This window comes from Falco cherrug, chromosome 5 (assembly GCF_023634085.1).
Source record: "Falco cherrug isolate bFalChe1 chromosome 5, bFalChe1.pri, whole genome shotgun sequence".
NCBI classification, from domain to species: Eukaryota; Metazoa; Chordata; class Aves; order Falconiformes; family Falconidae; genus Falco; species Falco cherrug.
The window spans coordinates 75,155,629-75,172,126 of record NC_073701.1 but is presented as its reverse complement, the minus strand read 5'-3'; the positions used below and the strand labels follow the sequence as shown (position 1 = coordinate 75,172,126).

At 43.4% G+C, this 16,498-nt stretch overlaps 1 protein-coding gene across 12 annotated transcripts in view; it reads right to left on the bottom strand.

Annotated features, from left to right (window-relative positions):
• Positions 1–11,751: 11,751 nt before the first annotated feature.
• The window catches only part of MAGI2 (membrane associated guanylate kinase, WW and PDZ domain containing 2), a 755,689-nt gene continuing 750,942 nt past the window's right edge, over positions 11,752–16,498 (bottom strand). For 9 of the 12 annotated variants that reach the window (XM_055712103.1, XM_055712104.1, XM_005443453.4 and 6 more), the window contains one exon: positions 11,752–14,742. In XM_055712103.1, coding sequence (XP_055568078.1) covers positions 13,940–14,742 — 803 coding nt within the window. In that variant the 3' untranslated portion in view covers positions 11,752–13,939. The remainder of the gene's footprint in view (positions 14,743–16,498) is intronic. The other 3 variants (XM_027811489.2, XM_027811491.2, XM_027811490.2) reach the window with 2 other exon arrangements.

Below are 16,498 nucleotides of genomic sequence, written 5' to 3'. Positions count from 1 at the left end.
GTTAGCTTTGACAGGTTCCTGAGAGACTGAATTTCCAAAGCATTTTTTGTTGAACAGCCCAAACTTTCAGTCCCAGCAGTCCCTCCAATTTGTAGTCTCACTCCACCAGCAGTTACAGCCTTTGATCGTCAAAATTTCTATTATGCTACTTGATTAAAGGTATTCAGAACTCAAGGTGAGAGCAGACAGAGATTTATATTTGAAGTGATTTATTAACCCGCTGTAATTTAAGGTCATGCTAGTTTCAGAATATTGTTAGTCCTTAACTTCTGTCTTTCTTTGTGCTATCCACTAATAGACAACTAACGTTAGTTTAATTCAAAGGGGTTTTGCTTCCTCGGAGGAAATATTAGAAGGAAATAAAAATTCTAGTTCGTAAAAGGGATTAGAAAAAAAAGGTCCTTTTGAATTCCTGTTCTCAAAATCCCTAGGCTACAAACACAACTGATTAAGATACCACCTAGGTAAGAAATAAAAAATTACCTCTGGTGTGTCCCAACTCGTACACCACCCTTCGTGTCACCTGCTTAGTAGCAACAGTTTCAAACTGAGCCATGAATGGTGCAAATATATTGTAGCTACAGTCATTGCTTGGTAGTGCTACCATCTCCTTTTTCGTACGATTTGAATAGTCCTGGATGGGTTAATTCTAGAATAGACAAACATAGTTCAGCTACAGTGCTCAGCATATACTGACTGTAATATCCCACTCTTCCAGCAGCGCCACTGTATGGTGCAGGAGAGAGGGAAGTTTTAATTACTTTGTCTGTTAACCATCCCTCAGTCATCCTTCAGAAAACTGAGGAGTATCTTGGGATTCAGGCATGGTACAGACAGTGCTCACTAAGCACTCTCACTTCATTGTTTTCATATGGGTCACCTTTTATTTCCTTGAGAATGGAATAACCGTGTGATATGCATAAATACAAGTACATGATTAACCTAAGAAAAATAGTCGAATGCAAAATTCAGGTTTCATGATGGAAAACCAAAATGATCCCAGTACAAGAGAGCTTCAGGCCTGAATATACCTACAGACTTTACTGGTAAAACTCTCGACTGAGCAGAGCTGCTGGTGCAACTGTTGGGATGTGGTTTTGTGAGTGTGCATGCATGCAAAGACCCTCTTTGTCATCTTCTGTTTGGGCAGGAAAGTTTTGCTTCATTTTCTGTTCCTCATCAATCATACCACATGAGCAATGAGGTAGAAATAATTTCTGCTTCTGCGTCCCAAAAGGAAAAAGGGAGTACCCTGGTACTGATTTCCTCCATATCCTGCAAGGACCTGGTCCTATTTATTTGAGAGGCCTGGGCTTATATTTTTAGAATATCTGGTATTCTTTTAAAACAGGAAAAAAATTAATAGGGACTTTTTTTTTTTGGGGGGGGGTGGGGGGAGGGAATGCAGACCAACAAATGCAATAATTCAAGACATTTGCAAAAAGGAAAGGTAAACATGTCGGGGGTAGTTAGAGTTGGGACAGTGGACTATGTGTCAGCAACAGACCCATCGACAGGTTCTAGGCAGAAGCACCTGAGAGAAAGGACCTGTGATGACCCGCACGGGAATTGCACTCGGAGGAAATGGTGTGTGTGGTCTGTTGGAAACACGCATTTTTACATCTAACAGCTGTACACCGAACCCTGAACTGCTGTCTCTAGACACTTGAATGCACATCACGGTGCAAAGCAGTGTCATCTTGTTGGGAAAAGGACATGGGGTATGCGATGCAAATGTGAACTTTTGGAAGAGACACTTTAAGTTACCAACATGACACCTTTGCAAACACATTAGTAATTACTTGCTAGTTAGATGCACTGTGAAGTATTTGTTCTTATAAACCTGTGACATCTGCAGTTACTCATTTTTGTGTTACTTTCTGAGCATTGCATGTGTGTTCTGGGGCAGCAGCAGGCAGCGGCTGCACAGGCAGCGCGAGGAGTGCAATAACAGACACTGGGAGTCTCAGCTTCAGCAAGACTATCTGGGTAGGAAGCTCCTGATTGTCAGAAAAGCCTGGTCACCTTCCTGCCTTAGTACCGGTGGCAATAACTGAGATTGCCCTGGATCAGTAGAGCTGCAGCTCAGCTACCTCCACTAACCGCCCATGGGGCTGAGTCGCTTCATAGCTGTGGGCACCTGCGTGGAGACGTTGCACACAGGTAGTATAGCTCAGGCTGAACCCTCAGGGTTTCCCTGCTTATCTCCTTTGTGTAGCCTGATCCTATCGATACACTCAGAACGCGTCTGAAATTGAAGGCACGCAGGAACACCTTAGCAGGGATATATCTATCCTGACTTCAGAAATTGAGACTTCAGACATGGCTCAGAAGTAGTAACCCTACATGTTCTTTCTGTGGAAAGATTTAGATGCTTCTGCAGGACAATTAATTTCATCCTAAAAATGTCAGACAAATCTCTTTGTAAAGGTGCCTATTGGTCTCCTTTGTAAAAAGCCTAGCATGAGTAAGAGTTATGTAGATATCTAAACTTGGATGAGATGAATCCTGCGCTACATTTGTATTCCATCAGTCTCTGGAGCAGGGACTGAACTTGAAACACTAACATTCACCTTCCTAACCATTGGGCTACGGAGTACTCTGTCTCACTTGCTTTATATTGTATAAATGTTTACAATGAGTTAGGCAAGCTTTTAATCCATAATGACTAGTTATGCATCTGAGCACTGCAGCATCACTGAGTCATGGCGGAAAGCTGGAGCAGAAAGGACATGTGCACACACATACATTGCTCTTAAAATCCTGATTTCCTTTACCTGGTGACATAGTAAAAGATATCCTTGTACAGATGACTGCTGAGCTGCAGTGGCAGAATGTGGCAGATGGGAAATCTATCAGCAGAGCTCTTTGTCTGCTGGAGGTGATGGAGGAACTGCTGCAGATATGCAACAATGCTGATCATGTGTTCCTCCCAGCTTTTGAGGTCACATTCTTTTTTGGCCCACTAATTGGTAATTTGTGCTTTGTGTTCATGACCTTGGGAGCCCAGTGTCATCCTGCTCCTGTAATGCATCTTTTGAGGAATTCCTCTGCTGCCATCCTACGTTTATGCTTTCAGAGCTCCTTGCTATATAAGAGCAATTAGGAGCTATATTAGTGATTCCCAATATTTATTAAGGCTTGAGTTCTTGACTGTGACCCACTATGCAATGGTTGTCATGCTGGAAGAAACAGGAAAAGTCAAAAAAGTCTGTTTCAGAGTGGTAAACTGATTAAAAAGACATTGTATAATGAACACACAGAGAAGAAATTAGAGATTTTCTTGGCTGAAAAGCCTTATTCTTGTAAAGCTGACCCCAGGTGATGTTAGGCTGACCAGCACCAGGGAGACACCAGCCTGGGGGAGGATATTTCCTCTCTGCCAAAGAGTTGGAGTTTGACTCTTTTTTTTTTTTTAAAAAAAACAAATAAACAAACAAACAAACCAAAAAAATCCAACAACAACACAAAACAAAAAAAAACCACCCTTGAATTTTTCATACCATCTTTACAAGTTTATGTAGTTGTAATTTTCTTTACTGTTTATGGATGATATCCATTTGGTTACTTAAGCTATAGGTCAGTCTATGTAACTGTGTTGCTGTGATTTGAGTTCTTATGACTTGGTAGTTTCTTCTGTGTCACTTTTATTCCATGTTTTCATGCCCTGATTCTGTTAGACAGCATAAAATATCTGGTAGTTCCCCTAAGGCTACATACTTACAAGATAATTTACAATATTTTTTTAAATGGTGCAATACTAGCTAATTATAAGAATTCTATGACTATGTATGTTATTTATGATTTAAAGGACAAAATTGTTTCCTCCCAAAGTAGTATGTTTTTTATTATGCTGGTGAATCACTTTTCTACTGAAGGACCATAGTAGAAAGTACGATGTTTGCATTTTCTACTAATGCTTACTGCTGAAGTTCAGAAGATCAGCGCTGGGTTGTAGAGTCTATTTTCTCTTGCCTATAAATACTGCACATAGAGTAGAAGACCTTTAGCAGGGCCATGCCAGTATGGCTGGCATACCCTGTATGCCAGTGGCATGGTCCCAAGCAACCCAGTAGCAAACCTGCTGTGGGCTGGAGTGCCATGAAGGTCACATGTCCGAGTTGTCCTTCCCCAGTTGTGAGGCTGCAAGGAAGAGTCGGCACGAGCAACAGAGCTGCCTGCTTCTCTCCGCTTTGGACCCACGTGTGTGAATGTGCACATGTGCTGTGTTCACAGGCCCAGAGCAATGCCAGCAGCAGTCTGTTTTGCCTGACTTTTCCCCTCTTCCCCATAGAGCGGCTCCCACCGTTTCTGTATCCTACGGAGGCTGGCCATGGGTGGCTCTTTGACATACAAAAACTATCTCTAGCTGCAAAAAAATACACTGTCCTGCTACCGGCTGGGATGGAGTTAATTTCCTCCTTAGCAGCTGGTGCAGCGCTGTGCTTTGGATGTGGTGTGAGGACACCGTTGGTGGCACACGGATGGTTTGGTTGTTGCTGGGTGGTGTCTGTACCAAGCCAAGGACTTTTCAGTTTCTGGGGCCCGGCCAGCGAGAGGGCTGGGGGGGCACGGGACACTGGGAGGGGACACAGCCAGGACAGCTGCCCGAACCAGCCAAAGGGATGTTCCATACCATAGCACGTCATGCTCAGTGTATTAACTGGGGGGAGCTGCTCAGGACCTGGGGGTCACTGCCTGGGGACTGGCTGGGCATCGGTCAGCGTGTGGTGAGCAGTTGTATTGTGCATCAATTGTTTGATTTTTTCTTTCATTCGGATTTTATTCCTGTATTCCTCCTTTTTATTACAGCTTTTGTTGTTGTTATAATTATATTTTATTTCAATTATTAAACTGTTCTTACCTCAGCCCACAAGTTTTACCTTTTTTGAGATTCTCCTCCCTGTCCTGGTGAGGCAGGTGGAGGAGTGAGCGAGCAGCTGCATGGTACTTACATACTGGCTGGGGTTAAACTATGACAGGGAGTAAGAGATGCCATTAAAATGAGTGGGTCAATTCATACTTCATATTTCACATGCTGCAACTGCCTCTTGGCCTTTTTATCTATTACTTCAATACAATCTTTTATAAAAAAGATGTAAAAGTACCTCACTGTCCCCCAGGCTATGCTGGCCAAGGTTCCTGCACTCGGTAGCTTGATGTGAAAGTAATTGCTGCTGTTGTATAGCGACAGCTTATACCACCCTGCTTTGACTCGTGGGGCCCATTTATTCCATCTGAGCTTGCGATGTTTACGTGGCCAGTCCTGGATCAGAGGTCCCCAACCACTTTTCTATGTTGGACAGGCCACCAGGAGGCAATCCAGACCTGGATGGTGAAAATCAGCATCTGATTTTCCAGGGTGGTTTGCCCCAGGCAAGCCTGCTCTTAGGTTGATGGTGGCAGAGCTGCATGCTGCTGTGCATGTTATTTACTGTGTCCTCCTGGTATGAGGAAAATGCTTCAAATGAATGGTGAAATCAGGGGGGATTTGTCACTAGGTTGGTCCATCTTTTACTCCAGCTGGACTTCAGCAGCAGCATAAGCCATGGGGAGTGACAGATCCTGCAGAGCAGAGCATGGACACCTAAGTGGGAAGGTCTGACAAGGAGCAGAGAGCTCTGGTGGCATCCACACCCAATGCACTTGGCCTCTTGTCACCTCCAGTCCCATTGCTGGAGTGCTTGCTGGCATTTTGCTGTAGGTAATGAAGCTTAGGGATGCTAGTGCTTATAAGTAGGGATGAAATATGAACAATTTCTACGTAACTTGCAAAACACTTCAACAATCGGCCTTAAAAACATTAGCTATCAAACCTGAATTTATTTCAAAGCCATTTAGTCTGGGAAGGAGCTGCTAATCAAAGAACATAATGGACCTATAAAACTGTGAAGTAGAGACCTATTTGTTAACCTCAGGGGACCTAAGGTATGGAGGGGATCAGTTCAGGCTGCATTTGCATTTGTATGCCAGCATGAAAAACATTCAACATGAAGAGAACAGGATGAGAGAGAAAAGCCGGGAGCTGGGCAGAGGCTGCTTGAGGAGTCTTCCTACAAAGGGTGAGGTTGTTGATCCTCCAGAGATGCTTTATGAGCCCAGCCTGGGGCTGGGCTTTTTCAGCTTTGTTAAATGTGAAGCCTGTTTTGTATTTGGATGTGAAGTCAGGGCAGAAGCATCACTGAAGCTGCCCTTTCTCAGGAAGAGTGTCTTGCTATAATTCAATATGGCAAATGACTAAGCAGCCAGGTTAAGGAGGCTGTACGCCCCAAAACAGGGTCTCAGGACATTATCTCAGGATAAACTGTTGCAGTTAGGGAAAGAGCTTTTGCTCCTTGACACAGGGCTGGTCTGGGGGCTTGTGCTGCTGGGTGCTAGTTGTTGGCAGGTGTCGCAATGTAGGACTTAGTGCCGTATGCCCAGGGGTGCAGAGCTGTCCGTGCAGCCCCATGGCCCAGGACTGTGACTCCCCTCTCAGCGAGGTGCCACGCAGGGCAGCTTTCTGTGCTCCTGGGTGTCAGGGGGTGGGGTGGGGGATGCTGCAGTGCTGGTGTGGCAGTTGGGTGGGAAGGTGCCTCCAAAGAGCTGTGTGACCTGCTGCAGCTGCCACGGCACTCAGGGCATGTCTCTAGCCACAGCCACCCTGAAAAGCTGTGCAGTGCCAAGGACACCGGAGACAGGAGTCATTCGGGAGGAGGCACATGCTTGCATTCATCTTCCCTGGGGTGATACAAAAGCGTAGTCATGTTCGAGGTTTGAGAGGTACTCTGAGATATTCTGTACTGACACATGACAGTGCTCTGTATTGCCTGCTGGGCTTGTTTTTTAAAACCTTCTGGAGTGAGTGAAGTGCTAATTAGAATAGGTGTTTTGCACATGGTGAGCTTTGTGGACTGTGCAGGGAAAGGTCTGATTTTCTTCCTGAATTAAATAGGTACCTAAATGTAGCTCCTTGTGCTTGCTGGTTTAGAGACAGGGTGAACAATTCTCTAGTTTATGGACTGCAATTCTTTAAGTACTTTAGTTAAAGCTCTTGGCGTAGTTTTAAATCACCTTGCAGAAGTACAAACACTAAAATTCATTACTGTCATACATATATATGAATAGAAACTTCAGAGCCATGGGCAGCCCTGATGCCTGGTGATGGCAGGAGGGGGTGTTTTGGGCTGGTTTGGTTGCCTGTTGCTTTTCACTACTTTTGAGCAAAGGGCAATCCAGGAAGCAAAACCTACATTTTTTGTGCAGTGTTAGAAAAGCAGTGTAAAAATTCAGGTGCCTTCAGTGACAGCAACATCCCAACTTACTGGGTGGGGAAGGACAGGAGCATGCCAGTGCCCTGGTCTCACCCCGGCTGGGTCTCCTGCTGTAGCTGTGGCTCTGCAGTTGCTCAGAGCCTTTCTTCCAACTTAGAGCCACAGCAGGGCTCTCACTGTAAGTCTGGATTTGGCTTTCATGTTTTAGTTACTCCTCCCACTGCTTTCCATACCTACAGCATCTTTGGGTGGGCCACAAGGCTGTTGCTTGATGGTACACAGCAGCCCTGGGGCACAAAGGTAGAGAGGCATCATAGGGGTTGGATTCCCAGCCTTCTTACATTACAGGGAAGTAGCTGCTGCTGCGGGCCTGTTACTGCAATGCCAGCATGCTGCTGAGGCTGCCCAACACGGCTGCAACCTTTGGAGAAACTGGGGGATTAGGCTGTGTTGGAAGAGCCCATCAGCACCCCGGAGTTGCCCCTGCATGGCAGAGGACAGTGTGCATTCCTCCTCTCTGGCACCATCCCTCTCCTTGTGTTTGACCAGGCCTTTTACCTAAACAAATTATTTTTTTTTCAGACATGTAATCACTAAATATCCTTTCTTGCTATCCCTCAAATTTGCAGTGCTTTGTTGCAGCATTTGTCATGCTTGATAGGTCACCTTTTTTCATTTTTAAGCTTGAAGAAGTTGAAAATAGAGCAGGTCAGCAAGTGGTCACATCACGGAAAGCCCAGTCACTCCTCCTCTTTTTCCCTGCACCCTGTCCAGCCAGTTTTTTCAGTTTAAATATCTTCTAACTTGAAAACACTTACAGCAGTTCATCTGTGGAAGAATGATAGGTTTCTGGATCAGTTTGCATGCTTGTTGTTTTTTTCCGAGAGGGACAGCCACCCATCTCAGGCATGGACAGTTGGGAATCTCCTGGGTGCTCCATGCCCCTGCGTGTGCAAGTGGGAGTGGGTATTCGTGCACTGGTGTTCCCCCAGCAGTTTAAAAGAGATATATTTGTACCTTGTAAGCAAAACTCTCCTTATCAATTAATTGAACTGGCAAGAGTGACTTACTGCCATAGAGGCAATAAAAGCAGGAAAGGACTGAACGTTATTTTTAGATTGGCTATAATTCAGAGATATGGCTTATGTTACTGTGTCTTGACAATATATTTTTAAAAAATTTGCTCTAAGCTTAGGTGCCAGCTATGAAGATAGGTGTACAATTATGTCATTGCTGTTATAAATACCGGGAAAATATTCTGGGGACCCTGAAGGCTGGACCGAGCATGCCTGTGCTGGCTCCGGGATAGTGATGTTCTATGCAGAGCCTACGGATACTTATTCGGTGGTAGGGAGGGGCTGTTGCCCCAAGGGAGAGGCCGGTTTTGGGTGCTGAGCAGGGGACCTGTGGGCTGTCCAGCGAGGGGCTTGGGGCACTGGTGATCTTTGAGTCCTGGCCCTTCCTGAAGCATAGCTCTTTCTCTCCAGATGGTGCACTAGATTTTCCTTTGGGAGAAATGGCTAATTAAAAAGGCTCACTGTTTTGATGACAGCTGGGAAGGTAAAGGTGGTGTTTGGCTCTGACGTGATAGATGGAGAAAGAGCCTTGGGGAGCCCTCTAGTCTAATAGACATGGAGGTGGGAGCTCTGTGTGACACAGCCATGGAGATTTTCTTCAAGTCCTCTATTAGTCATGAGAGTAGGCAGCCTGCCTTGCCTGTGCAGCCTTTTTAGCAACAATTACAGAGAATATCCTAGGTGTCGAGGGGACAAAAGAGGGAAAGGACTCTTTTGGAGACTTACAGAAGTGAACTCTGAAGTAAATCCCTAACGAGATCAGTCATTTCTGGACAAGTCCAAAGCCTTCTCTAACTTTGAGCTCCATGGCAGTGTACCAAGAAACTCTTCCCCTTCACAGCAAAGCGTCCCTTCAAGCAAGGAGAAACGTGGGGGGTGACATCCTCATTAGCTGAGGTGTGCTCTTCTGCTTACGCCTCTGCAGTTCTGGCCCCAGGTTTGTGCTACAGCAGCGGTATACAAAAAGAGTGTAGCATCTAAGACAGAAATGTGCCTTCAGCTTTGCCTGCCCTTGCCTTTGTAAAATGAATTTGGAGGCTTCCAGTAAAGATCATAGCATCTTGCAGCCACAAAACCTGGCCTGAATGCTTGAATCATTATCAGTACAGACATTTAGCTATAATAGCATTGAAGAAAAAACAGTATTAGTACTTGCAAAGGGAGTTACTGGCTGCATGTAGAGTTAGTATGTCTAAGCAGTAACCACTGCCAGCTTCTGAAGGCCAAGGCAGAGGATTTGGGCTGGACTTCAACACAAGGTGTTGGGTATGTCTGTACATTTATATGACACCCAGGAGAATGTTAATGGCTTGTCCAGTCTGAGTAACTGGTCATGATGACTGTCATCAGAGGTGTCTAACGTGGAGCTGCTGAGACATGTAAGGTAGAGATGGAGAGTAGCAAATGATGTCACCTGGTGAGAGGAGGCCAGCAGGAAAGAGCAAAAAAGAGAGAGAGAAAATTCTGAGGGATAGAAATGGAAAACGGAGAATGGAAGATTCAATCCACTGCAAGACAGCAGCACTTAGTGGTAGGACTAAGAACAAGGGCAGTAGGGAGCTGTGAAGGAGAAGAAGAGATTCAGGATAGCTCTGGTGGTGCTGAGGGCACTTGGGCTGTAGAGGAGGCTAAATATGAGATGCTCATATTCAGCAGAGACAGTGCAAATCAGGCTGAAGCTGAACTTTGATGGAGATGAGAAATTCTTGGCCATTCTTGGTGGTTGGCTGCACATTCAGACGGGAGAAAAAACGTATCGGGAAAGAAGTGGGGTTGTGCTTGAACTTCTGCATCAATTCCCAGCAAACAGCTATCCACACTGGCAGTCTTAAGCCACAGAATAGGTAGATATACGGGCTGCAAACGTCCCTCTTGTTTATGGTGGGGTAGTGTAGCAAAACTAGTGCAGCCTGTGCTCTGTTGTACCTAAATGAAGAGTGCTGCTGTCCAGCAGCTTTCTGGGAGAAAGGATGTCATCTTTGGTGAGACCTTGTGGGAGCTGATAAATTTTCCGGCTTTTTATTTAAACTTATTTGAAGATCTGCTCTTCCAGGCTCTGCAGTTTGTGTGGACTTCCTAAAGCTACTGAGCAGAGAAATACCTGGAGAAAGAGAGAGTGAGATTCAGAGCCAGCATTTGCCCCTGATTAAGAAAAGGGCTGCACCAACATCTGCCTGCAAGGTTTTACCATGACTCCTCCCGAAACGTGCATTGCTGGTCACATGCAGGCAAGTTTATTTACACTGATGCACTGGAGCTTGGAGCAGAGAATCTGCATCAAAATAAACATCCAGATTCCTGTGTTAAGGCATAGGTATGAAAAAGTAGATAACAAGTGGTCATAACAATGGCAATGCATTGCAAATACTGTACTGCTATGTTGAAAAGAGAAAGGACATGTTATTAACAGAAAAAGTTAGATTGGGTAAGGCTATATGGCTTCGGCATGCTTCCCTGGGATACCTCTGGGTCTGAATCAGGCCCATACTCAGATTTCCAACCATGAAAATGTTGGCTATTTAAAAAGCAGCCAATATTTTTTGACTATTAAAGACACTTCAAATTTGTTGTGTGTTTATTGTAATGAAAAATGATGTTATTAGTTCAGCTGGTTGTAATTTTTTATGTGGAAGGTTAATCTTCTGAAAAACAAGGCTTTGCAGAAACTGACTCAGGGTGTACAAAGGCAAATTATTGTACTTTGAAGAAAATGATATTTTAAGGGAAAAGGAAATAGTTACTAAAAAAATCAACATATTTGTGTGAAAAATATAGGTAGTTTTCCAGGCAGCACATCTTACAGTGCCTACAGTCTGTAAACTGGTGATATATTTTGCCTAACCGAAGGTAAGGAGCATTTTTCTGCTTTGTTCAACATGGGATGGATCAGGCCCCAGAAAAGACTGACAGGTTACCATTATTTTTACACCCTTTTGATGTTTTCTGAGACATTGTTTCTGTAAAGTGGACTGGAAATCAAATTATGGCCCCTTCACTAAGCTTGTAAACAAACCTTTCTAGGGCAAGTTGGGCTGCCCAGTTCCTTCTGTATACGTTGTGTGTGCTCAGAAGTTCTCCCTCGGTGCCGGGACATTGGCCATCCTGATCCCGTGTCTCCTGGGATTGGAAGTTCATGCTTCTCTGCCAAGGGAGAGATTTCCCTGAATCTGTGTAGCCTCATACACCTTAACTTGCCTATATTGGTCACCTACATGTATAATCATAAACTGAACCCCTCTTTGGAGTAAGAGGGAAAAACGGAGCACTCCCTTTTTTATAACACAGTAGTTAATTATATATAACAATATAATTATATATTCTACTTATATGCATGTCAGTGATTAATTCTCAGTGTAAAACTGAAGCCTATGATTCAAAATTAACACAGACTATGTACAATTGGAAAAAAAAAGATTTTTGGATATATATTTTATTTGACAGTGGTTTAGAATATCATACAGTAAACAAGATTTCTGTAAAAGTTAATTTATCCATAGTGGTGCGTTTCATAAAAATAGTTGCTCACTTACAGCCTTTCTGTGACTATTAATACATGGAATTATATTTATAGAGATAGAGCTGTACAGGGTAAATTCACAGCTAACACTACACAGAAATATTATTTGGAATGGGGTTTAGATGATGTGCTGTCTTCACAGGTTATCGATTATAGCTGCATAAAGCAATTACTGCACAAGGAGTAGCTGTGATCTGTGCAAATTAGAGTTTATGCAAGCATAATCTCAACTGTTTTTCAGATTTCATTGTTTGCTTTCTTTATACATAAAAATAAGATACTGGGACATGCATCTACACTACAGAAGCATTGTCCAAAATCAGATTCAAATAAATTAATGGCAAATTATATTGGATTCTAGTTCAGGGGATAAAGATTTTTTTTTTCCCATTAAATAAGTTTTATAAACAGCTACATGGACTTGTGCTTTTTTAGAAATTATAAATGGGGTTTTCTTTCTAAAAAAAATTGTTTGAAAGCTGCAAAATCCTTGACTTGAGGCTTTTCAAATAATTGGACAGGAAGAAACATGCCTATAAATTTCTCAGTCCAGTGCAATGTTTAAGACATACAGTAATGTGCTAATTTCTTGGAAGAAAGCCAATCTCAATCTAATTTTTCAGCAGAGCATGTGAGGAACTAAGATTGTTAGAGAATAATAATTTTTTAAGTACAAATTTTTGACAGTACTTAGCTTTATGATTTTTTTTTAATTACCAATGTATTATTGCCCAGGATTTTGTTTTGATTTTGACAGACAAATAAGCATATGCACACTTACACAGACACACACACATCTTTTTGAAACAAGAAAATGACTGATTGACTGAACTTGGAGTTATTTCCTGTGAAGGCAGACTGGAATGTTTACCTGGCACTTAAGGCTTGAAATTCAAAACAGACAAGCAAGAAAGATAAAACTAAGACAAAAAAAAAAAAAAATGGAGGTAGGGAAGAAATGATAAAATGGAAACCATTTAACCATTTAAAAAATGGAAAGATATCGAATTTACTGAATGAGAACACCGACAAGTGTATTTCAGAAACCAGTCTAATTATTGTTAACACGTGCCTGGAAGGCACCTGCTCTGCCAGACTGAAGGGATGAAAGGTGAGAGTGTCCTAACTAAATGCAGATGGGCGTGAAACATAGCACTGTTGATAAGTGAAGCTATCATCTTCTGCAGGAAGGAAAGGCCTTTCCTTAAGGAAACTGCAGCTTTTTCTCTGTAGCACTCTTCCTTTCATTGCAAGGGCCTTGCAGACATCTGGGGTTTGAGCCTGACCAATTGGTTTGTGTGCTACCTCGCAGGATTTGGGGAACCTGTAATAAATCGCTTTTGAGAATAATTTGCAAATACAACTCCACCCTAACTCCTTTCCAATGTACAGAAACATGGTTTGTTCACAAAAATGGCAGTAGAAGTGGTATCGCAGAAACTAATCCACTGGATTCCCCACTCCTCCCGTGTCGCCCAGTGAACTATGCTACAGGGGACCACGTGGACTATCCCAAAGCATTAACAGTGGAGATGTGTCATGGGTGTACAGTTCCAAACGATGCTTCAAAGAAACCCTTTAACCCCTGTCTAGATATGTCGAGAACAATTTATTTACAACATTTTTAGCTCCATGAAACGATGCTTTCTCGGTTTCAGCTTGCTCCGTGCAGTTTTATTTAAGGCGATGTTCCAGTTTGTGATTGCTCTAACTTGTTCCAGTTTCTTGATAGAAAGTTTGAATGAAATCCAGGTCCTTCATGCAGTGGGAAAAAAATGCTAAAGCTACACTGCACTATCCTTCTCTGATGTACTGTCCTTCATATTGTTTTGGTTTCTTCCATAGCTGCCAAAGTCCCTAAAATGGATCTGGGACTTTAGGGTCAATTTTAAATCTCCGTGTTGACTATATGCTTTTGAACTTATTAGATACTGTGCACATTGTCATGGAATTACACACGAATGTTTTCATTCCTCAATGCTTTGTGTATATGTGTGATAGTTAAAATAAATTAAAACAAACCAATGTGAGACAAAAACTAAGAAGAATGTTCTGCGTCAGTTTGAGACAGTTAGAGGGCAACAGTCCCTTGCTTATCTGCTCATGGCAGAAGTACCAGACTTCAGTACGCTAGGTAGCTTATCCGAGCCAGGGATTTTCCACGGCCCTGGGGAGACCGTTGCCTTTCGAACTGTGGTGTTGGTGCTGCGAGTGCTAATGGAGTGGAGATGTCCCTTCCTGGGGAACTCGCTGGGTTTCCCGTCAGGGTCCCTCTGGCTGTGGTCCATATCACTTCCAGGTGAGCTGCAGCGGTTGCTACTGTATGTCTTGGTAGCACCTGTATCGAGCTTGACATGGTCGGGTGCTGCAGCTGACTTCTTCTCACTGGTATTTGCAGATTTGTGATCTTCTCTTTTGCTAAGAGATCCTCCTCTCTTGCTTTCTGGCTTCCTCAGCCTCCCAAACTGTTCATCACTGGTTCCAGCACACACATGCTCTCTTGCACCAGCCTCGATTGTGGGAATGCTGTGTCCCACCACTTTGCTTTCTGAGGTGGGCCTGCCACCGTCAGTGGTCTTATTTTTACCTTCTGAATATCCTTTCCAAGAAGCTTCTTCATGCTTTGACCTGTCTACCTTTTTAGGACTTGCCGACCTTTCTCTTTGTTCTCCTAACCTTTTCTTTTTGTGACCATTCACTGAAAGCTCCTTTGGTTTCCTTACATCGTGTTCCCTCTTGATATCCCATGTTGGCTCTGGGCTTATCTGGTGAGAAGGGTCAGAGGGTGGGGCTATGTGTGATGAAGATAATGGTGAGATTATGTCGTCGAGGGAAAGAGCTACTTCCGACAGACCTGGGGAGGTGGCAGAGGGAGCACTCCAGGAGTTTGGTTCGTCTGTTGTAACAACAAAGAGAAGAGAGTTAGGGGTGTATTCAGCAGCACAGGGCGCGCATCACACAGGCATCTGTATTCCGAGCAACGCCAATACCCAAACCACGTATCAGGCTTCAACTCCTCCATCTTAGGTGGGGTGAAACTCCCAGTGGAGTCAAAGGGGAAGAAAACAAAACCAACCAACCACCTCCCTGCCAAAAGAAACCCAAACAAACAAAAAAAACCCCAGAACCGCAGGACTGGTAACCACAAACGCTAGAAACCCCGGTATTTTTTCATACAGATTCTGCTTTCCTCTGCTTGCATTAAATTATTCTTAAAATAATAAAGGCACGTGCTCATGAAATCAAATTGCCTCTTTTGTAGCTGTATAATGTATTTCTGGGCTAGGCAATATCAGCACTGTCTCTGAGGACAAATGAGAAGGACTTTCTGCCATCTATTAAACATGTCCCTACAAGCATATAATAATTGACAAGAATCTGTAGCTCAGATAAGTTCATCATTGAATTTTGTCTCATATTTTTCTAAACAGATATAATATTGCAGTGTTTATGGCCCCACAATTCTTACAGGATACTTAGAAAGCTCTGCCTTTATATCATAGCATCAGCTGCTGAGGAGCTTGGCTGTGCATTTTGAATTTTTCTCCTGGTTACTTGGCCTCAACACAATACGGTTGGATGGTGTAGATCCTGTTTAATTTAGCTAAACAGACATCTCTTTTGCTGAATCATGATGATTTTCCTAATCCATTGGTACAAACCAGAATATTCTGAGATGCCTTTCTCTTGCATACACGGTCCTCATTTTTTTTGATTAACGTTCCGGCAGACAATGAATCCATCATGACTAATGACAGCCTGACTCCTATTTTTACCCGTCTGCATTGAGGTTAGAGAAATCACTGAACTTGGCTAATGTCATTCCCTATTTAGCACCACTGCCTGGCTCTGAACGGTATGAGCAATAATCCGTCAGAGATGAAGGACTATCTCAGGAATCCATGGAAACGAGGTGGAACTCATCGTAAGAGCTGCATATTTCATGGGGGAGAAAATGTAACCTCCTAGCTGAAAAACAAGCATGGACTTCTGCAGGTCAGGACCACGACAGCAACTGTCTTTTAAAAGATACATTTATTTTTCTTAGTGCTCTGGCTGCTTTCAAATTATCATGAAGATGTACATCATCTCGAAAAATGGAATGGCTTTTACTGCCCAGCCCGGGATCTGCAGCTTGGTTCACTGAGACGGCACTTTTAAGTTAATAGCTTGATTGAGTGATTGCCGTCTTGCAGATAAAAATAGGGGAGACAATAGTGAGGTGGGTGACGTAAAGGGAGGGAGCAGCGTGCTTGGTTGAGGAGCTATTTATTTTCCCAGATGGTGTTTGTCATATGCTTTTGCATAATGAGCATATGTGTGGAGAGGATTAGCATTTGAGAGGGGTAGAAAGTACAAGTTCTGTGTAAGACAAATAAACTTTGAGCTGAGGATCTAAACGGGCTGAGGGTCTCAACTGAATTTATTTTTTTTTTTTAAATCACACTTTCTTACCCTCCAGTTAAGGCTGAGTAATGTACCATCTGCTCCCTGCTTGGCACTTGAGGAAGAAAAAATAAAAGAAAGCCTCATGCATGTAGAGTGATCAGCTTTTAAGAACTTGCCTCCAAAAAGCATCTGCTTCGATGGGCTTGTTCCTTACTTCTGCTCTTCAGTGCCGCCCCCCCAGTACAGGGCCACGGGCTGATGGG